Source organism: Prionailurus bengalensis, chromosome B1, assembly GCF_016509475.1.
Source record: "Prionailurus bengalensis isolate Pbe53 chromosome B1, Fcat_Pben_1.1_paternal_pri, whole genome shotgun sequence".
In the NCBI taxonomy this organism is placed as follows: Eukaryota; Metazoa; Chordata; class Mammalia; order Carnivora; family Felidae; genus Prionailurus; species Prionailurus bengalensis.
Genome location: NC_057344.1, coordinates 32,268,245 through 32,290,622, shown reverse-complemented (window position 1 = coordinate 32,290,622; position 22,378 = coordinate 32,268,245). Strand labels below are relative to the sequence as shown.

The 22,378-nt window shown below is 42.6% G+C and overlaps 1 protein-coding gene across 2 annotated transcripts in view; it reads right to left on the bottom strand.

Annotated features, from left to right (window-relative positions):
• Nucleotides 1–170: 170 nt before the first annotated feature.
• Nucleotides 171–22,378, bottom strand: part of EBF2 (EBF transcription factor 2) — a 199,112-nt gene continuing 176,904 nt past the window's right edge. The window contains exons 11-16 of one of the 2 annotated variants that reach the window (XM_043561372.1): nt 20,376–20,464; nt 19,057–19,122; nt 18,796–18,973; nt 16,955–17,140; nt 7,770–7,937; nt 171–3,063 (exon numbers count right to left, since the gene is read on the bottom strand). In XM_043561372.1, the coding sequence (XP_043417307.1) occupies nt 3,032–3,063; nt 7,770–7,937; nt 16,955–17,140; nt 18,796–18,973; nt 19,057–19,122; nt 20,376–20,464 (719 nt within the window). In that variant the 3' untranslated portion in view covers nt 171–3,031. The remainder of the gene's footprint in view (nt 3,064–7,769; nt 7,938–16,954; nt 17,141–18,795; nt 18,974–19,056; nt 19,123–20,375; nt 20,465–22,378) is intronic. The other variant, XM_043561378.1, reaches the window with a different exon arrangement.

Genomic DNA, 22,378 nt, shown 5'->3' with positions numbered 1-22,378 from the left:
GGGACTAAGAGTTATGAGAAAATCCCCAAACATAAGAACAAATCCCAAACTATTTTTTTTTTTTTTTGCACTTCAGGGGGGAAAAAAAGGCAAAGTTCCAATCATTTTTACAGTACAAAAATTTTATTTTTTGTTAGGATAATTTAAAGTTTAAAACTGAAGTAGACGTATTCATTTTACAAACAAGATATTCTTTAATAAGTAAGACCATTAAAAACAGTAAACAAAAAAGCTGTCTTTACAAAAAGCTCTGTGCATAGCAACTTTATACTGTATATAACTGACAAAGCAAAACGATAAAAGGAAACTATACAGTGTGAAAATGAGACCTTACTGTACAAAAGGTAGAGAAGATAATGGTTTTTAAACCATGCATATTGAAATGTGCAAAGAAAAACTGGAAAAAATATGATGCTATAACAAAAAAAATGAGATAAATAACGAAGTAAATTGTCCCTTTACATGGAAAATCTTACACAGCTCCTCTTACAAAGATAGGATAGAATTTGTAGTTACCTATAGAAATACTCGTATTCCAAGTGGCACAAAAGTAACCTGGGACCGGAATGACTCAACAGCAAGACTGAAGAGGAGAGAGTAGCTTTGTTTTTAATTTATTAGTACACTAAAAATAATCCGTACACACATTTGTACAATTAAATAGATCTGTCGCTGCCAAGGTTCTAGCTGAATGGTCAAGGATGTCTGGTATTTAGTTACACACATTTTTCGGTGTCAAGCTATCAACAAATTCTACACTCATTTTGAAGACAGTACTCCGCTCATCTTCATGCAAGAGCAAAATTCACAGATTCTAAAAGCAATGCTACTTAAAAAAACATTTCCTTATGTTGGATTGGCTCGAATCCAGGTCTAAACACGCTTAGTTTTGTTCTGCCTTCACTTTTGGATGGTGGTGTTTGTATTCCACACACTCTTCCTCTTCGATCAGAATTTTCACAGGGAACTTTCTCTGGTGCGTTCCCTATGTTTTGGTGCTGTAAGCCCTGACTATGAAGGACTGTCAGCAGTAATTATAAGCATGCCAGGTTTCTAGAATCTTGGATTCTCATGTGCATAGAAATAATATTTGGGTCATATTGAGTAATTCCAGAATGGATTGAAGGCAGGTAAGACCATTGGGGGCTGGACAGCTGTGGGCAGGTATCAATGGGGCAAACAGAAGGGAGGTGGGATTTGTGAAGTCACCTAAAATTGGCTCAGATGCACTGAAGATGTGTTTCCATGAGAGCTGCAACAATTTCTGACGTTAGAACCCCAGACCGAAATCTGTATACAGACTGTACCGTGGTACCAATGAGGCAACGAGGAGAACCCTGGCCTAGAAAAAATGACGTCCTTACCGGAAATCCAAACGAGTCTAGATACATCTGCAGGATCACACAGACTTTCAGGACTCAGCCACTGTTAGCCGCTCCTGCAAAGTTTCCCTAAGAGCTAGTCCCAGAACTAGGAAGAGTCCATTGCAGACCTGGGTACCCGTGCTGTTTCAGCACAGAGGCCCCTAGTCTCTGACCCTGCTAAGAATCTGGGTATCTATCTTTTTGAACATTAGGAGAGGGATTTAGGGCTTTTAACATTCCTCTTCCACACAACCATCCCATTCTTGTCTGGAAACTGTGTCAAGTTAGATACAGATTTTTTCAAGAAAGTTGAATGCCATGAAAGGGGAAAGCTGCAGAGAGAAGAAAGGACACGGACATTCTAAGACTAGTGCTTACGAGTCCAAGAAACAGGATCATCTTCCTTAAACCCTGTCTCTGAAGTTCCGTGGAGCTCATTACCTCTGTGCTCAGCCAGGTAACCAACAAGGAGGGGGCATGTGGCTCTATCAAGGGAGAATTCCAAAGGGGCCACTTGGTTGGGAAAGTCACATGGCTTTGGCTCCTCTTTAAGGCGAGACACGTCTTGCTCCGGGATGCAAAGCCTGGGACACACTAAAACATGGGAATTTTCCGCGCTGCTTGGAGGAGAGTGTTGAAAGCCAATATAAATCTTTCAAACATTCACAAAGAGTGAATACCAAAAGGGACATGTAGACTATTTAGCAAGTGGACGGAGCTGGGAATGAGTGGATGACTTTGAGTATTTGTGTACGCGCATGGACTGAATCTTTGCTTCTGCCTTGGGCTCTTCTGTAGGAATCTGTGGAAGGTATGCGTTCTTGCCCATGGGTCAATAAAATGATGGGAAAAGTGGGGGCGGGGATGCAGGAGGGGGGATAAAAGTCTAGTAAGTAACTGCAGGAATAATCACACACCTTTTAAACTCATTACTACTTGTTTGCATCATTTTCATTTTACATCAGGAAGAGAAATTCCTCTCTCTTCCAAAAAGGTCTTAATTTCTACCTCTACTTACAATAAGTTACACGTTTATTTATTTAAATAATTGTAAAACATTTTAAAATTTTTCCCTTTTTTGTTTTTTTTTTTGTTTTTGTTTTGTTTTGTTTTTTAAAGAGATTAAACTATAAGCAAACACACATACAACATTTCATCATTCAGTTCAGGTTTCGTTTAAGAATGTCTTCCATGCTGGTACCCTGTTGTGTTCAATTTTTTTTTTTTTCTGCATAAACTAAATTGGTATCTGAAAGGCTTCATAGAAAATAGAAACTTTCAACTTTTTTTTTTCCTACAAAGAAAAACAAATAGTATCCAAAATATTAAGCATGAATTGTTTGCCAATTTTTTTTTCTTAAATATTTTACAAACATAGGAAGGTGGTTCTCATAATGTTCATAACAAAGAATTGCATTTCTGCTCTTAGCACTGACTACGTCAATGACATCTTTTGTCCTTGTCGCCAAGAGGGTCAGTTTGTGTAGCCACCATGAGAGCTATCCAGGAAGCGGGAGGCCAGGTGAGATGCAGCTCCTTGCACACCCAAATCTGTCCGTCATGTTCGTTCTGGGGCACGACTCTCCCCAAAGAGCTCATAGTGCTTTCTTCAGTATTGGTCCATCAGAGTAAGTAGTTTTGTGCTATAAGAAAGCAGTTCCTCTTCTTTACATCGGGGGCACGACAAGTCCAGTCATGGCTGCAAGGAAAGAGTGGCACAGAAATGAGACTCAGAGATGTTGACACTCGTGTCTATAACCCGGAGTGAGGGGCGGGGGGATGGGACTGACAGAGTCTGGTACAATCCAGGGAGACGGTGCACTGATACGGGAAACCATTTTCTCCAGGTCTGGTCTAGCAGACAGCCCGGTCAGAGGCACCGAAGCCTTACGGAATCACTGACATATACACAAGGCTTGTTGAAGTTTTGTTGGGAGGCCAGGAGCTATGTTTTGTCTTGTTGTGTATCAACGGGTTGTATTCTTGACAGAACAGAGGTAAACATGTAAACTAAATACTCACATCCTTGCGTTATATTCATTTTGTAGCATCAGACTACAAAGAAGATTGTATGGTCTCAAATCAGTTGGAATAGGAAAGAAAGCTCCAGGTGCTGAGCCTATAGCGTCACTCACCGGGTGTCGTTTATGACCAGTAGGGCTTTCTATCCATCCTAGGTTTCTATCCATTCTAGCTGAAATGTGATGAGTTTTTTTCTTGTTTTTTTCTAACTAGCTCATCTTCCTTTGGTGCTTACTGCTGATACGCAATGCTCGTTCACTAACAAAATGCCGATCCCCTGGAATAGAAGACTTAATTGTGTTCCTAATCTGGGAGTCACCCGATCCCCACTCTTCAGCCCCTAGCCAAGTGTGGTGCTCAAGGTCTCCTCCATCTAGTGAGGAGGACACACACGATACCTGTTGGGGGCATCGGGTTCAAGGCTTCCCCTTGATATGGGAAACAATGCAGCCTCCGCACAATGTGGAAAAGTCACACGGCAAAATGCACCCTCTGACCTTGACTTTCGGGTGATGAACCCATTCTTGGGAATCAGCAGAGCAGCTTCCTTGCCTCAAACCTGAAAACCCTATCTAGAACTTGATCCTTTGAGTTTTATTGTCTCTGTCTCATCTAGAGCTCACCGGATACATAGAAGCATTTTGCTGAGTGGTGCTGACCAAGCTTCTAAGCAAATGGCCGAGATTCTTCCTGCTTCCCCCAACACCACCCCTCTTCCCTCCTCCCCTCCTCTTCCTCCCCCGCCCCTCCCTCTGCCCCTTCTCTCCGTGCCAGCTAGTCTGCTCGGGCAAAATTGTCAGCCGCCTATTTCCCTGCCCATACAGCCTTTATTGAATGTTTGTGAGATCTGGATTAAGGTCTTACACAGCTAGCAAAGCCTTAATTATTTTTGCCTGTATTACTATATATTGAATCGATGTAACTTTTCAATAAAGGCAGTTCAATTCTGGACACTCCCTGATGATTTGGAGACATAGCAACCCTGGTAATTATCCCAGAGTGTAGGAGGTTTTTTGTTTTATTTTATTTCTTTTCCTGGAGGGAGCTGGAAAATGAATCAGGCACATGGTGCATAATATTATCTCGACAATCTATACTCATCACTGCAAATGCCTGATAAATGAGGTGGAAGCTGGGAGAGTGAACACTACACGTATAACTCTCTGGCAGTGGGATTCTGGCTCACGTTTTCAACTTTAACTTGTCCGTTACACTTAAAACTCATCAGCCCCTTCCTTTTTCTGGGTCCTCGGGGAGTTACCCAAGCTGCTTAGGGCAGAGCCGCTCAAAGAAGAAGATCCACTGCCTGCAGGAAGAACAACAGATCTCACATATTTTCCTTCTTCCTACTCTCACCTCGGGCACCGGGTGGGCTGGATCTCCGCTACACGGTGACCCTGACTTTTTGCTTGTAGAAACCATCGCCAACAGACAGAAAGCAGACGTTAAGTGGAGAAAAAGTAAGCATGCTCACTGTCGCGAGGGGAGCGTGCTTAAAACCGCACTTTGTTCAATTTCTCTCTGCCTTTGGCGTTTTCCAGGAAAGCAATAATCCCCCTTTGGTCCAGGTGGAAAGCAGGTATGGGCGAAGGGTGAAGAGAGGAACTGCACTATGCCTGTCCCCGGGGAGCCAGTGGGCTGTCGCAGCACAGGCTCTGGAATCCAAACGTCTGAGGTCACCTTGCTTGTGTGGCCTTGGGAAAAACGACTTGACTGAGAACGGTGATAATGGTACGACCTTCCCTTTCTGGTCACATGTGCGGCTTGGGCAAGGTAATCCGTGTAAAGCGTTTGGGTCACTGTCTTGCACGTGGTGCTCAAACACGGCAAGCCTCAGAGACGGCTGGTTGCACGTGACCTCGGCAGATGATTGAGCCCCTCTCATCTTACGGACCAGCCTGTGACCACCCAGGCACCTCCGACCACACTCTTACTCTCCCGCCGTCTGTCTCTAGAGAGACGCGGCTTCGTGCTGATCGCCCCGGCACTCCCAAGACTCCTTCGCTCGGGGACTGTGGCTGGCTCGTTTGAAGCCAGCTTGTTTTCTCCTTCTAGGCATCAGCGGGACACCTGGTAGCATTGGACCTTGAAGTTCTAGTCACCTGATGCCAAATGAGGAGAAGTGGGAGTCTGCACTCCTAATTTAGGCACGGCTCTCCCCCTCCACCTCCTCCCTACTGTCTTCCTTCTTCTTCAGGCTCAAATTGCCAGAGGAATTTAGAGGGAACTGTAGGGTTCCCAAAGAGGCTCGGGACATTTCAGCGATTCTATAGAAAGCAGACTAGATCCCAGAGCCTGTGCCTACGCGCAACTGATAAAATCGTCACTCCTGCCGACACGGAACGTGTGGCTCAGCCACCTCCTCAGTCTAATTATTCTGACCTGTGGGGGACCAGAAGCTCACATGGCTGAGGACCCTAGGGAGGGTCTTCTGGCGACTGCTGTCCCTGCAGAGAAACCCCATTATGACCGCACAGACCCTTCCAGCATTTGGGGCCAACTCAACTCTGAACGGGTCACACCACAGCTAGACTTAGGCAAGCAGCCACAGGCAGGGGGTAGATTCCGGGTCACGGGAGCCCGTGTAAGATCTGTCCCGGCATTCCTGAGGGCCAAAAGCCAGGCAGGGCCCATCGTTGAGTATCTTCTGCCCAGAAGATCTGAGGCAACCAGCTCAACTCGCCCAGCTGAGTGCACGCGCAAGAGAGATAAAGGAGGAAGGGCAAGTGGAAGTGAAGTCGTACTTTTCCTCTTCGAAGTGAAGCTGGAAATGTTGGCAAGGGTTGCCTGCAAGGAGGAAAGGGCTGCATCCCTCCCGACTTCCTCCTACACCTGCACTCCTTCTTAGCCTTTCGGGGGGCCCTCGCTCTACATTTCCCCAGCGAGAACTGTGTGCCCCCCCCCACTTGGTTAAGGGACGTGACTAAAATCACAGCACTTAGAAAGGGGAGACATCATCACCGACGCCGGCAGCAGAAGGGAAAGATACACCAAATATTCGACAACCGTATCCACTTCCCGGTCTCGAGATGAGGCCATTCATAGAAAACGTTCTGAGCATATCCCCCAAGGACGGGATGGAAACCACTGGTTGTTGAGGAGAGACCAGGCAGGTAGTGACACTGAGATGCAGGCTGAGCCTCTTTCTCTATGGATCAGGCATCTAGATTAGAACCAAACAGATCTATATTGTCCCCCTCAAATATACAGATGTTTCCAACTACTCACACGTTGGATGGCATGTTTCCCAGCTGCTTGTCTCGTTGAAAGTGAAAGAATTTTCAGGGACCTCTTCTTAGGGCTGAGCTTCCAGTTCCCGTTTCACAGTTTGTCTGTCCAGTCACTGGACTTTGAGGAGACACCACTGTCTCTTATGGTAGAATGGGACAGGAACCTACCGTGCCTCCCAGAGCTCTGCTCGGCCACAACTGGCAGATGAACCCTCACAGGTGACCCAGAGGGTCAGGAATCTACGCATAATCATAAAGCTACTAGGCAGATGCCGTCCTGGGGACGGCACAGGTCATCTGAGGTTCTGCTGAGCTCAGAAGCTCTGATCCATAAGGGGTTAACCAAACCTCTGCCCTGCTCGGTTTTAGCCAATGCCGCTAGTCGTGAATGTTTTCATGTCAAGACATGAAAAAGAGCCTAAAAATAATGTGGGTCGTCAGGATCCATGGTGTTCAGCAGGTTCCAATTTGCTCTTTTGCCATCAGCTGGCTCCCATTCACAGCGAGATGATTAGATTCTCGTGCACTCATCACATTTGTGTAATGTTATGTCATACTCTATTTTCAGACATTGCTCAAAAATGGGTTGGATGGGCGATATTCATTTTTGTTCTTAGACGGTGTATGTCTTTTTTCTTTCTTTCTTTCCTGCCCCACCCCTGATCAGGCACCTGCTATCAATCTGACTGGCATGTAACCAGAACTCTCACAATGGGCTGGTTGCTCCCAATGGATCCTGTCCATTTGTGCCATGGGAATACGTATGCAGCGTAGACGGCAAGACAGGTAAGCAGCAATCACCATACGGTATCTGATGTGGCAACGAGGCACCTTCTGGGAAACGGTGACACGGCCCTGTGGAAACCAAAGGTCTGGGGAGTCCAGACACTCCCGGAGGGTGTATATGGTTCTATCATAGTTAACTCTGTGACCTCGAAGAGCTGTCCGACTTCTCTCTTTTCCTCCATCTTGCTCTTGGATGGAGTACAAGCTCAGTTGTACAAGCCATCTGTGACCCATGGTGAAAACACCAAAGCACCTCTTTGTAGGTACATGGTTAAAGATGGGGAATGATGCTGTGCTGTTTGCTCTTACTCTGCTGGCCCTGTGGCCCATCTAATCATGGCGGTACCAAAGTGGTACCTTTGCTTACCTCTGAATCCATTTCCATTGCCACTGGAGCAGGCAGGTGAAGGGGAGCCTTGTGGCCTGATGACAGGGGCAAAGGCACTCTTCTGTTTGACAGCAGGAAAAACTGAAGAGGAAAATGGAAGGATGGAGGACGTGCTAGAAGATCCAACAGTAGGACTTGATGACATGACTGGAAAGCAAAGGCACAATCCTCTTAGGAAGGGACAAACCTAGGAATGAAGTCCTTTCTTCAGGACATACAACCAACACACATTACTCATTGGTTCCAGGCATTGTCCCAGATTCTGGGGATTCAAAATAAAGTAGAATGCAACAATGTCCCCGCCTTGCCCAGTGGAGGGAACACACAGACAAAACAATGAACAGGTTCACAGTCCTACTGGAGGAACATACACGATGCTAAGGAGACTCAGCAGACAGAGTCCTCTTCTGCCAGGGAGTCAGGAAGACAGCAGCAGGAGGTAATATGATGATAGGTCTTTGCTCACGACTAGAAGCTTGACAAGAGAACCCTAAGACCAACATCGGCAAAATCATCAAATCTACTCAAGAATGGAAACCTCTTTTTCACCCTAAAAAGAAGTCCTGGCTGGGAGCTCTGTATTTCCCTGGTAATTCTCAGCGCTCCAGAGGTTTCATCTACAGGGTTAACATCTCTGAGAGTACCATCTCTATGGGCCACTGCCTCATTAAATGTAAACGTTTATTAACATCTAGGAGATTACCTCCCTCTCTCTCTCTCTCTCTCTCTCTACTTTCAAAGCCCCTGGGAAATGAAGTTGCAAGTTAGGCCCCTCTGATGTAATGTGTAGAAAAAAAACACCAATATTAACACTAAAATTACTTAAAGGAAGCCAAAAGCTAAGTGTTGTAATTTCCAAGAACAATAAAGGCAATTTCCACAATGAAATGCCCTACCTCTTAATGTCAGATACTCCACCAAGTTACATCATACAAGAAGATAATTTTATCTTTTCTCTTCAACTAGCTCAAGTAAGGGGTAATCTCCAGTTCACAAGGGTAAAATTGGCAGATACAGCATCTTGGAGAATAAGGTCAAGTTCCAGGGACTCATTTCAGCACCGTCTCCAGAATTCTGAACTGTCCTATGAGGTGGTGAAGGAATTACTGAAACCTAATGGTCAAGGCTAGGAGTGCTAACTTCTGCTTCGTATCTTCAGTGGCCCAGCTACCCAACAAAGTAAACTTTGAAAGTGAGGACATGTATGTGACTTATGGTTCAAAGACCAAGTACAGGGTGAATTGAAGGTCAACTGTTCTGATGTCCTCTGTAAGACTCCATTCTCGTTTCTTGTCTCTCCATATTTTCTACCTCCATATGAAGATACACTTTGGGCTATGGTCACACAATTACATATATAAAATCACCATATAGCATCCCTGCAATATGATGTCTTTTATAGCTAAACTACAAACCAAAGACCTCAAAAAAAGAGCTTTATCTAAAAACTGCTCATCCTTATGTAGTCCTGATTTAAGCGCAGAAAGACGCATCTGAGTACACGTCTGTCTTTCCGCAAGTAATAGGAATCAAGAGAAAAAATTGGAAAGGAGGATGAAGTCTTGGAAGAATCTCACATCATACTTGAAGATTAAACTGAAGAAAAAATTGGGCTAATTCACTATTATTACAGAATAGGACACAGGGCTAACCATTGGGAGTGGATTATATTCATACTCTCAAGCAAAATCTCCTCTTCCAGCATTGGCTTTCACATCAATAAAATGAAGTCGGGGACCTTTCCCCTTTCTGGAAGGCACACAATTAGAGGCCAAAGAAAAGCTGAGACTCCGGAGGCCCTGATTCCGATCACAGTCCAATCTCCACCACTCCATGTGAACCATGCAGGCACCAAGATGGCGCCTTGACTTCTGAGTCTGCAAAAGCACCACCTCTCCTCCTACACCATGATAGAGGAGGGTTTTTATAACATTAGGCACACATATACACCCTTGATTCCATTTATATTCAGCATCTGATTCACTTTTACAAATACCTCTTTTCTAAACAACAGATCTCAAGCTAAAGTAGATTCATTAGGTCAAATGTGGCTGCCTCTCCATGAAAGAGTCGCCTCAAACTTCGCTAAGTAACATGCAACAATTGTTGCAGAGTTGAATAAGCACAGTTATAATATGCCCAATTAAAATACCTTTTAGGAAATTTTTGTGAAATGCTAAATACCCAACTTAATTTAAAATTTAATGCAACTATAACAAAAATCCCAAGAGGAATTTTAATTTGTTTATGTCCACAAACCCAATCGTTATGTTTATCTACTTAAAAAACAACAACCCTGTAAGAGCCAGAAAGTTCTGTTAATACTTCAAAAGTACTAAGAAAGCATTTATCTTAACAGATATTGAATCTTACGAAAAATCTACATCAATGAAGTCAGTGTTATATGAGTGTAGAAACAGGCAGACAAATCCTTGGAGAAAATAGAGGCCAGAAACAGACCTGGATATATATGAGAACTGAAACTTAATAAAGGCGACATTTCAAATTAATGGGGACATAAATGCATGGGAACAATATACAAGCCCCCCAGAGACAAAATTTAAAGTGCTTCCTCGTGTTAAACACTAAAGTAATGTAAGTGGATTAATGAGTTATTTGCTAAAACAAAATTATAAAGGCGCTAGTAGAAAAATTAGGAAGGTTATATAATCTACATAATCCTTTCAACCTCAAAGCCTAAACAGAACATCACGGAACAGATTTGCCCCATGACGCAAAACTTCCTTAACACGCAGAGAAAAGGCAAATGACAAATTAGGAAAAATCTTTATCATAATTATTTAGATATGTTCTTATCCTCAATAGCTAATAGGCTGTTATAAATCAATTAGAAAACAGAAAAACATCCCAATGAGGAAAATGGGCAAAGGATCGGAAAAGCAAAGTCACAAACATGAGTGAGACATGAGTGAAAATGACCAAAAGACTTTCATAGGCCTAAAACATGTTCAAACTGATTAGTAATCGAATGCAAATTAGAACAGTCATGAGAGGTTACTTTCCACTTTACCAAACTGCCAAAGATTAAGGAGAAAGGAACAGGGCAGGGAAACAGATACTCTTCCTTTATTAAGGGAAGGTTTCATCTCTCTGGGGGGACTTTGGCAATGTGTATTTAAAATCAAAGTATTTTTCTGTCTCTCTCTGTCCCAAAAATAAATAAATGTTGAAAAAAAAAAATTAAAAAAAAAAAAAAAAAAAGGGGGCGCCTGGGTGGCGCAGTCGGTTAAGCGTCCGACTTCAGCCAGGTCACGATCTCGCGGTCTGCGAGTTCGAGCCCCGCGTCGGGCTCTGGGCTGATGGCTCAGAGCCTGGAGCCTGTTTCCGATTCTGTGTCTCCCTCTCTCTCTGCCCCTCCCCTGTTCATGCTCTGTCTCTCTCTGTCCCAAAAATAAATAAATGAAATAAATGTTGGAAAAAAAAAAATTTTTTTTAAAAAAATAAAATCAAAGTATTTTAAAATGTGCCTATTTTTTAACCCAGCAATTTAATTTTGAGAAGTTAATCCCAAGGAGATAATCATAAATTTGCAAAAAAAAAAAAAAAATCGATCCAAGGGCATTTTTATAATTGTGAAAAATTGGGAAATAATGGAAATGACCAAGCAACGGGGTAAACTATATTAAGTCTATAAAATAGAATGCTACACAAATATTAAAACTAATGTTGGAGAAGAATATTTGCCGACATGGAAAGATATGCCTCCTCAGATGAATAGGACAAATTACATCATAACATATACATCAACCCCAATTTCATTTTTTTAATGATTAACTTTTTTTTAATTTTAGAGAGAGGGAGCATGTGAGCAGGGGAGAGGAGCAGAGGGAGAGGGAGAGAGAATCTTTTAATTTTTTTTTAACGTTTGTTTATTTTTGATGCGGAGACAGAGTGTGAGCCGGGGAAGGGCAGAGAGAGAGGGAGACAGAATCTGAAGCAGGTTCCAGGTTCCAAGCTCTGAGCTGTCAGCACAGAGCCCAACGCCGGGCTCGAATTGATGAACTGTGAGATCATGACCTGAGCACAAGTTGGACGTTTAACCAACTGAGCCACCCAGGAGCCCCGAGAGAGAGAGAGAGAGAGAGAGAGAGAGAGAGAATCTTAAGCAGGCTCCATGCTTAACACGGAGCTCAATCCCATGACCCTGGGTTCATGACCTGACAAATCAAGACCCTAACAAATCAAGAGTCAGGCCTTCAACCATCTGAGCAACCCGGGGGCCCCAACCCAATTTTCTTTTCTTTTTATTTTTAAAAAAAAATTTTTTTTTCAACGTTTAATTTTTGGGACAGAGAGAGACAGAGCATGAATGGGGGAGGGGCAGAGAGAGAAGGAGACACAGAATCGGAAACAGGCTCCAGGCTCTGAGCCATCAGCCCAGAGCCTGACGCGGGGCTCGAACTCACGGACAGCGAGATCGTGACCTGGCTGAAGTCGGACGCTCAACCGACTGCGCCACCCAGGCGCCCCTCAATTTTATTTTCTAAGAACACGTACAAAGCAAAAATTTAGAAGGATGCGATATACATCAAAACTTTTAACAATGTTATCTCTGGCCGATGGATTATGAATGTTCTTAAATTTATTCCTTCAACTTCTTCATATTTTCAAAATCTTCTATGATGAACATGCATTAATTTTGATGTAGCAGAAACCAATAAAAGCTGTTAAAAGGAACAAATGGAAAATCTCCTTTTTTTTTTTTTTTTTTTTTTTTTGGTTAAAAATTATATAATCCTTAGCACTAGGCCTAATAGCTTTCCTGGCTGTTAATGCTCCTCTTTGATTTAAGGCTTTACTACCTGTAAACAAGGTTGCCTGTTAACGTTTCTGCTACAAAAAAAGCAGACACTGATAAATTTTCAAAATCCCGGGAAAAGCTTATTGATTATAGTGAACTTCGCAAGGCAAACATCACTCCTTCTGTCTGTTCTCCATTCTCAGGACCCAGGTCTGCATCATTGACAGATTTTATGGAGCCTAGCTTCCAATCTGTGACTTTGATAATTTTGCCACTTTTCTTTTACTCCCTCTTCCATTGATCCCCTGGCAGAATTCCATTTGTTGTGCATCAGAGAAGACACTGCAATTTTCAAAATGTATCTATCCATGACTAGAAGGCTATCCTTTAAAAGCTAACTGGCGGTTGTCCCTGCACGGAAATAAAGCGTGTCATTTCTCTTTTCCTTTTTACATATACTTGCTTTTCAAATTGTGTATAATGAGAATGTTACTATTGTAACAGGGTTTCTTTTTCCTTCCCGGAGTAAAAGACAATAGACATATGTCAAAATGTTAACAAGGTTGTTTTTTATGGTGGGAGTACGCTTTCTTTCTGAAACTACTTCCATATGTTCTAAATTTCCTATAATAATCATTTAATACTCTACCATAGAAAATGTCTTGATATCTGTTGTTGAAAACATAAAAATATTGCGCCCCAGGGCCCAGGCGAAAACTATGTAAATGAAGTAGGAGTCCCTGAGCACGGGTTGGATTTCTGCCCGTATAGGTTCTGCCCCAATCTTTGGAATTGCTCGATGGCTACCCTGCTTTGGAAGAAGTGGTCCCACAAGCGTCGCAAGCCTGTTGAGTGGACCATCTTTGGGGACACCAGCGGGCGCCATTTTAGGAAAGCTGATCACATCCACTTGCAACTGAGAATTTCTCTGGACAACTCTCTCTCTATGGATAGAGGCCAAAGTAAAGGCAAGTCCGTCTGGCCCCCAAATCTCTGTGAACATGGGGAGTTAAGGAAAAACCACTTTTCTTCTTACAAGGATTGATTGGCCTGCATAGGCCCAGCTGGAACTCACCGGGCACATATCCTCCTTTGCATCGAGCCATTGCATTTGTTGGCGCTAAGGGGTCTGTCGGCATTTCATTATAACCCCCTATTGTCAGGGGTTTAGAATTCAGCCATAAAAACCTGCACTGAGCTGGAACTTGGCACACATGCTACCGCCAGGAAGTGAAGTTTGTATGTGAAATTGAAAAAACATCTGTCCGGCCATTTTTGAAGCAGTGTGAGAGCGAAAGCAGTGAAGACGCAGGTTTTTGATACTCTGCGATGGACATCATGCAAATCAACTTGACCGAGAGGCTTGGCTTTTTATTTATTTATTTTCTTAACGTCTCTGGCAAGTGATTGCTCCGGGGCAGGGCCCGGCTGCATCAGCATCGCTTAAAAAAGAAAACGAAAAATCATAGACTGGAGTTTTCAGACACAAGCAAGTGAATTGACAAAATGGTTTCCCCTGGGCTGTTTTTTATATTTCCCAGAGAAGTTAAGACTTAGCTGGCTAGAAATACAGGTCAGATGCTATTGTAATGAACTCCATGGGGTATTCAGTATTTTTGCAGTAGGGGGTTTTATTGTAATGAATGCACTGCTTGGAATCCATTCTCGGTTTGCAACTGCTTCGGACCCTCCTTCAGAAAATAACCGTGCGAGAGATCACACAGACCCAGGAGGAGCAAGGAGAAGGTTCTCTGTCGTGTGTCCCTACTCCCGTTGGGCAGGGTGCCTCTTTCTGGTCTTTAGAAGCCATCTTGTTTTAATGGGTGATTTGAAGAATTGGGTGTTATCATTTTTCTTGTGGCAGTGGGATCGAATGATCAAGAAAGGATAGTGGAAGGAAGTTGTCACTGTTGCAGTGGGAAAGGAAGCTCCCGACCAAATGAATTAGCTAATAAGAAACAAGCAATTACCCAGTGGGCATATTCATTTAGCTGTTCCTCTTTTCTCTCTCTGTCACTCTCTATCTCTATCCCTATCTTTCTCTGTCCCTCTCTGTGTCTCTGTCTCTTTCTGTCCCTCTCTCTCTATATATATATATATGTCTCCCTGCCTCTATCTCTCTCTCTCAACCCTACTCATCCACCCCTGCCTTTCTTTTGGTCTCTCTCCCTCCTCACCACACTACATACTATATTATTATATTGACCATTGTTGAGCTACAAAAATGACAATTAATATGGTTCAGCTTTATACATGGATTTTTATTGATAAATGTATGTTGAACATATGAACCTATTTGGGGGGAAAAAGTAATTTCATGCTGTTTGGTCTAATAATGTATTATAAATACAAAAAGTATTTCCTACAGTATTGAATAATTTTAGAACATGGTATTCTGAACCTGGTGACATATTTCTAGTCCTATTTTTATGATTTATTGGCTACAAATCCTTGAGTAAGTCATTTAATATCCCTTGATAACTTAAAGGGAAAATGATAATAATAATTACAATCATAGCCATGGCATAAATTGTTGTGGGGATCCCACTGGGGTCTATATGTGAACATGCTTTTTAGACTGTAAAGTGGAACGCGGTTGTGAGTTACTCTTGTGGTCACCATTATTATGTGACATTCTTTACACAATGGCTCTCTTGCCTTTGTATCGCTTGTAGGGGCTATTGGAGATGTGGTCCCTTCTACACAGTGATGCATGGGAGATATCTCTCCAAGATCTCAGCAACAGAAAAATCAGGTTTCTTCAGAGCTCCCCCCCGCCCCACACCAAGAAATGTGTGGACACAAAATCTTATGACGAGTAACGTTTCTCTCTTTGCTTTCCCATCTTGTAAGCCTCCGAACCAAGTTTATGGCTCTCTTGAATAGACTGAAGAGCATCCAGGTTAGTCCTTGGATTCGTCTAATTTTCCTATCCATATTTTTTAATTTTATCTCAGTTTCTTATAGTTATTATTTTACACTTTCAAAGCACTCATCTCACTATTAATATCCCCCCGAAATATTTTTGGAAGACGATAAGGTAAAAACAAGTAAAGAACTAAACAAATCAAGAAAGCAATAGTTTGTTTATCTAGACCGCCATGATCTATCCATATTTTTAAATTTTATCTCAGTTTCTGGAGGTCATTATTTTATACTTTCAAAGCATTCATCTCACTATTAATATCCCCCCAAATATTTTTGGAAGAAGATAAGGTAAAAACAAGTAAAGAACTAAACAAATCAAGAAAGCGATAGTTTGTTTATCTAGACCGCCATGATCGAATTGATCCAGGCCATTGGACATGACAGACACAGAACTCATGTCTTTACAGCAGTACGATTTTAGTTGTAGTAGAAGAACCAACCTCTAGTCTCTCTGCTACTTGGTTACTACGTCCTTATCACACTGAGTAGACTGTTGAAGGTAATGAATTGAACAGATAACACAGAAATAACTCATGGGTGTGTGTCCACAGAGAACCACAAGGCTGTGAAAGGCAGCCTCCAGATCCTTGGCATGTCACAGCCTGAGCTGTGTGCCGCCCTTGACTTGCCCTTGGCCCTGGCCTGGGGGAACCATTCTGGTGAACAGAGGGCCTGCTGTAGAGCCTTGCAATTGGAGCCAGAATTTCAAGAACATTCCACTCGCTCACACAGACTCTCCATGGCGGCTTCTCCCCTGGCCTGAAGTATCCCCCAGGCAGGTCTGAAGAACACATATTCTCTCAGGTTGCTTAGCCCGCGAAGCAACCCAAAAGAGTTTTCACGACCCCCTAGGACATCTAGCTAGCCCATAATAGGATTAAGAGATCCGTCTCACAACACTCTCTCATGAGCAGCTAAATTCCATCTCTCGGAAGGTACGTAAGGAGGACAGGGCCATGTAACAAAGCAACATGGGAGCATGGTGTGATACACAAATCAACCAAACCACAAATTCTGTGTTCATATGATGGCCCGGCTCTATCCTCGCTGTGTGATCTCGGATAAGTCAACTGCTGTGCGCCTGAACCTCCTCACCCACAACAAGGAGGAAGTTCTTATAAGGATTAAATAAAACATTACATCCCAAAGTGCCTAATTGAGAGTGTGCATAATGGTAGCTGAAATGGAATCTCAATTCCCCTCTCCTGTCCATATGAGCCGCATTGCCCTTTCTCTGCAAAAAGCAAGTATCTTCCCTCTTTGTCTTTCCTTCAGAAGGCTTTGAGCAACCAAGTGCACCAAAGTCCAACCAACGGCGAAGAGCAGAGGGCAGGAAGGACATTTCCTCGGGAAACTGGGTTCCTCCTCCACGAGTCAGTCAGATGTAGGGATGCAACTCTCCCTCAAAAGGGTGAACAGTAAAGCCCAGGGACAGAGAGACAGGGAGAGCCGGACAGAGGGAAGGGGCACTTACTTCCATACGGGGAGCCTGTGGGGGAGCCGTTTAGAAATCCTGGTGACCCGGGGACGCCCAGGTTGGCCATGGGGACGTTGCTGTAGCCGTTCATGCTGTTACTGGAGGTGCTGTAGTTAGACTGCTGGGGGGTGGAGCTGGAAGAGTAGCCCCGCGGAGAGATGCTGCTTGTGTTGCGGATGTACCCTGGACAGCAAGGAGAAAGCCCAGGTAAAGGAACCGGCACACGCAGCCAGCACAGGCCAAACATGGCGGCGTGGGCCCACGTGGCCCCCAGATGGCAGAAACCCCCCCGGAGCCACCCTTGGGCAGGGTGGAATGTCTGCACTTTGTCTTCAGCCTTCTATCCTCCTCTCCCTTCCCCATCCTACAACCAGGCCATGTCCCTGACAGCCCCTCCTTCCTCTTGGTCCCCCTTTGCAGTCAACATCTCCGGCTCACACCGAGGAGTAGTGACTAGCGGTTGGGTGCAGTGACAGCTCCCAAATCATCCTTCACGTCAAGTCCTGTGAGATCTCCAGGGTGTCACTGAGGAAGGCATTCTGGGGTCAAGTTGTGTACCGTAGCTATCCCTTGTCTTTTCGCGTATGTGGGGCCTAGAGAATAAGCAAACCAGTTTACATCCGCTAACCTAGTGTTTCCCAAATTTAACACACCACAGTATCTTTCCCGGGAGCGGTGGGCAAAAGGGATCCTGATCACCTCCCAAGGGCCACCAGGACTCTGCAGATCATAGCTTTGGGAACGTGAGTTCAAGGTTGTTACCATGCCCTGGGTGGGAGTGGGGAACATCTTCATTTAAAAATTGCTGTTAAATTCATCTAAATGTGCCATTCTTTGGCCAAAGACTTGGAAGCATCCGCCATCGAGTGCAGGGAGATCAGGTCTGTGGGAGGGATGGGAAGGGATGGCAGGGTTCTCATACTTCTGAAACCCCAGCACGGAGACATCACCTAACCTATCCTGAAATAATCCATTTTGGATAACAGTCTCTAAAGCTATGTAAAAATGACCCAAATCAGAGAAGGAGGAGGAGGAGGAGGAGGAGGAGGAGGAGGAGAAAAAGAAGAAGAAGAAGAAGAAGAAGAAGAAGAAGAAGAAGAGGAAGAAGAAGAAGGCTATAATACGTCCACACCCACCCTTCTATAAGAAAAACGCAGCCTGGGCATGAAAATGAGGCATTGCCTTCCGATGGATGAATGAAATTGGAAACAAAGCTATCCCAAAGTTAGGGACATGATTAGGAAATTTGTTCCTTTTAAAACATGATTTGTGATAAACGTAGCACCTTAATAAAATCGACCTCGGTGACAAAAATCTTTACACGATATACTTCAGGTGCAGAAAGCACTGTTAACTAGAGAATGTGCTGCTATGTATTTGTATATGAGATAATACACACATAGAAGTCACCAAATAAAGCCAAGCCACTCACCCTTGGCTCCTAGGAAGAGAGGGTTGTGCATAATAAATAAACGATAATGGCAATGACTCAGCCTCCTTTCACTATTCGAGCTGATGATCCCAAGAGCAGAAGTGCACATTTGAGTCAAAGAGTACCTGTAAGTCTAGTTTCAGGAAGCCGAAACCATTCTAAATAAGTAACAGTCCCTCCTAACCTTAAATATCTTCAATTAAGGGGATTCAACCCGGGACCTAAAAAGCCCCAAATCTAACAAAACATCACCTATCATGTTGAGATAATCCAATATGTGATCGGGAAGGGGAGGACACGCTTTTCTGATGGTACATGAATCAAGCTTCACCTCCCTCCACTCAACGCAGAACCAACGTTTTAAATGGAGAAGGCGCTTGAAGCCTGCCTCCGGGAAAGGCTGTACCTTGATTATTTCCCTGTGTTGACTCTGAGATGCTGACGCCAAGCTGGCTGCCGTACGAATTGATGCCCATCATGCCACCGTGAGCCGGAGAGCTGGAGAGAGCTGGGATCTGGCTGGGATTCCTGGGGACGCTGTACAGGGCTTCCGCGATGTCTGCGGCCCGCTTCAAAATGATGTCCTACAGAATGGCAGGTTGAGGTGAGTGTTTTTATTCAACACAAAGACTCAAGCTCTACTGAGTGTAAGAGGTCAACGTCTAACCTGGTTATTGTGTGGTGTGCCATAGAGGGCCTCCACCAGATCCGCAGCTCTTTTCAACAGCATTTCCTAGGAAAAGGGAAGAAAGGGTAAGGGATGAGCGAAGGTAACCCCCCCCCAGTGGCAAACACAAAGGAAAATTATGCATAAAAATCAAAAGTCCAGACATCCTCCCTGAAATATAAGTCACTGGCTAAGGGGTCCTGTATAATTGGTGTGACAGGCAGAATATACCTGTACGTATAAATCCCGCTATAAATATGTATCTACACGGAATCCATCTAGATAAAACGGTTCCATACATGATTGCACTACCAAAAACAAAACGCAACCAGATTCGAGGTGGAGCTGGTTAAAATTAATAAGGTCTGGGAAGTGCCATTAAAAACTTTCAGACCATTCCATTTATAAGATCTGGTACTCTAATTAACCAGAAATTCTTCAAATGATTGACTGGCCTGAGTTTAGCTGCTTGCCAAGGAGTTGTCCGTAATACTGAAATGATCTTGGCAGGGCCTTCTGCAAAATTTTATTCTAATAAAGATGAATTCTTTCAATAATATTTCCCCCTGTTCACTTTAACCAGAGAGAATTAGTAATCAGTAATCCCTTTCGTCTCATTTTGTCTTTTCCACCTCCTGCTTTGAACAGCCTCTTAAATTGCTATTAACCTACTTTCCAGATATCATCTAATTTAATGGTGGGGCTGGGGATTTTTCCAAGAGGAGAAATAAAGGTGTGATGGAGAAGCGAATGTGGTACTTGAATTTTACTCACAGTACAGAGAAGAGAACACGGCATATTATAACGTGTGTACTCAAAATGCGAGTAGAGACGTTAAAGTTGAATAATGTCTCCTTAATTGAATGTCTAATAAATTAATGTGCTTTTCAATACGGAAAGCTAAAATAATGGGCCAAGTTCATGACATAATTGTCCATAAGCAAGTTCACTTAAAAGTGATTCATTTCACAGAAATTTTACATGAAGGCATTTTTCACTTCACAAAATACCCACATACGGGGTGGTGCCTCTATGAATAGCTGATTGTGGGTTAATGTGCCCTTCCAACTATAGGCACATAAAATTAGACTGAAACACAAAAAAGGGAGGACTTACATTTTTAAGCAATTATACAATTATTTATTTTCATAAAGTTGGCAATGTTTTATAAGCTGGATACTTGTAGTGTATCTGTTTTTGAGGACAAAATTTTCAGATTTCATATTCCCTCAGGTATTAATTTTCTGGATTCATCTACGTTTGCTGAAATCCTACAATAAGGTTTTCACCTGTCAACTTCCAAAGCTTTTTTTTTTTACCTTAGCTAATCTCTCTGGGTCCCCAGGATGCCTTGGAATGACTTTCTGCAGTCTTTGGAAACCGTAGTCTATGGTGGGTTCATTTAATGCTGAAAAATAAAAGTCCTCTTTTTGAGTATGTTTCATGGTCATAAAGCAGAGCTTCTCAGTAAGTCTTCCACCCGCAAAGAGAAAGGTTCTGGTATTACCTGAGAATCGATACATAATGGATACAATTCATTAAGGAATTTTTTGCTGTTGACATTGGTTAATTCACATTTGTAAGTTTGGAATTCACGGTAGTTTAGTGTCTTTGCATTCAAACGATATTTCAGAATTTCGGGATTATTACATTTACTTTACCATTCTGCCTTAAGTGCATACAACTTCTCATTCTCCGCTCACTCGCAAATAACCAGAAATATTACACAATCGACCATCTCCCCGTTTTCTACAAAGACAATAAACTACCCTTACATGCTTTTTCTCTTCCCCCCTCTTCCGTTTCCCAAGTATACCTTTATCATCTAGTAATTCTCCTAATTATCAGCTTTTCTTATTCTCCTAAATATTTCCATTCATACATATACAAACCTTCTGTGAATTTATTCTCCCAAAGCCCTGTTCTTATGCAATACACTTTCAGAATTTCCCATTACATTTTGCTACACGTACATTCGTATACTGTCAGGCTCCACCATATGCTGAAAGTCCCATAGAATCAGGACACATGCTTTGCTTTGCCACCGTGTTCTCATTGTCGAAGACAGTGCCCGGCACATAGTAGGCACTTGGCATCAGCAATTTGTAAAATGAATGAGGGACAGAGTGAATGAATGACACATCTCCCCATTTCTACCATGCTAAAGAATTTTTGGAGCGGATTCCCTTATCCTTTCTCCTTCTTCCTGTCTTCTTTGAGTTCTTATAAGCCTGTTGTTTAAATTTTGTAGTTTCAAAATTAATGCATGATCAAAGTAAAGAAAAAAGATGCCAAGAATAAAAAAATAATCACCCGCACTCCCATTAGGCAGCAGTAAACACAGGAGGGTGTACTTCCTTTTTTAATCTTCCTTTTTGCACATATGTTTTATGAATATTTGTTGCTATTATTCTAAATATCAAAGCAACACCTTTGGTTCAAAAGAATTATTCAAAAAATTTAAATGCGGAAATAAAAAATACAATCATCCATAATCTCACCATTTTAGAGATGAGCTGGGTTAGCATTTTTGCTCATATCCCTACAGATCTAAACATGCACGCATACTTAAAATTATTCACACTGTTACATAACCTACTTTTTATCAATTTAGCAACATATCAAACTTTTCCCCAGCTTATTCAATATTCTTTTATAACATTATTTAAAATTCCTGCATATTTTTCCATGTCATGGCCTATAATTTATTTAAATGGCTTCCTAACGTTTGCCATTTAACGTGATCCTTAATTTCTCACTATTATAAAAATCAGAGCCATAATTATCCGCTGTGTATAGTTTTAATGATTTCAATTGGATAATTCCAAGAATTAGAATTACTGGACCAAAACTATGATTTATGTTTAAGGCCTTCCACACATCCTGCCGAACTCTTCTCAGAAGACTGTACAAATTTGTATTCCCTCCAGCGGTGCATGTGGTCACTTTAACGTCTATTTCGTCATTCATCAGTGAAACTGAAGAGCTTTTTCTTATACTTGCTGATCATTTTAATTTTTTTCTTTTATGAACTGCTTATTGATTCTTTCCATAGTCCTTTCAATTGGGGATTAGTCTTTTTCTTTTTTTTTTACTTGTAAAAACACTTTATGTATAAATATTTTTAACACTCTGAATGTCCCCATGCTATAATATCATATCCCAGTTTGTCCTCAGGTATTATATGTAAAAAGATCATCCCAATTCCATAAGTACGCACACACACACACACACACACACACGCAATGCGTGTGGTATTTGCATATACATATACAAACATATATGAATTCTCTTTCTTCTTCTTTTTTCCCAGGTCCACCAA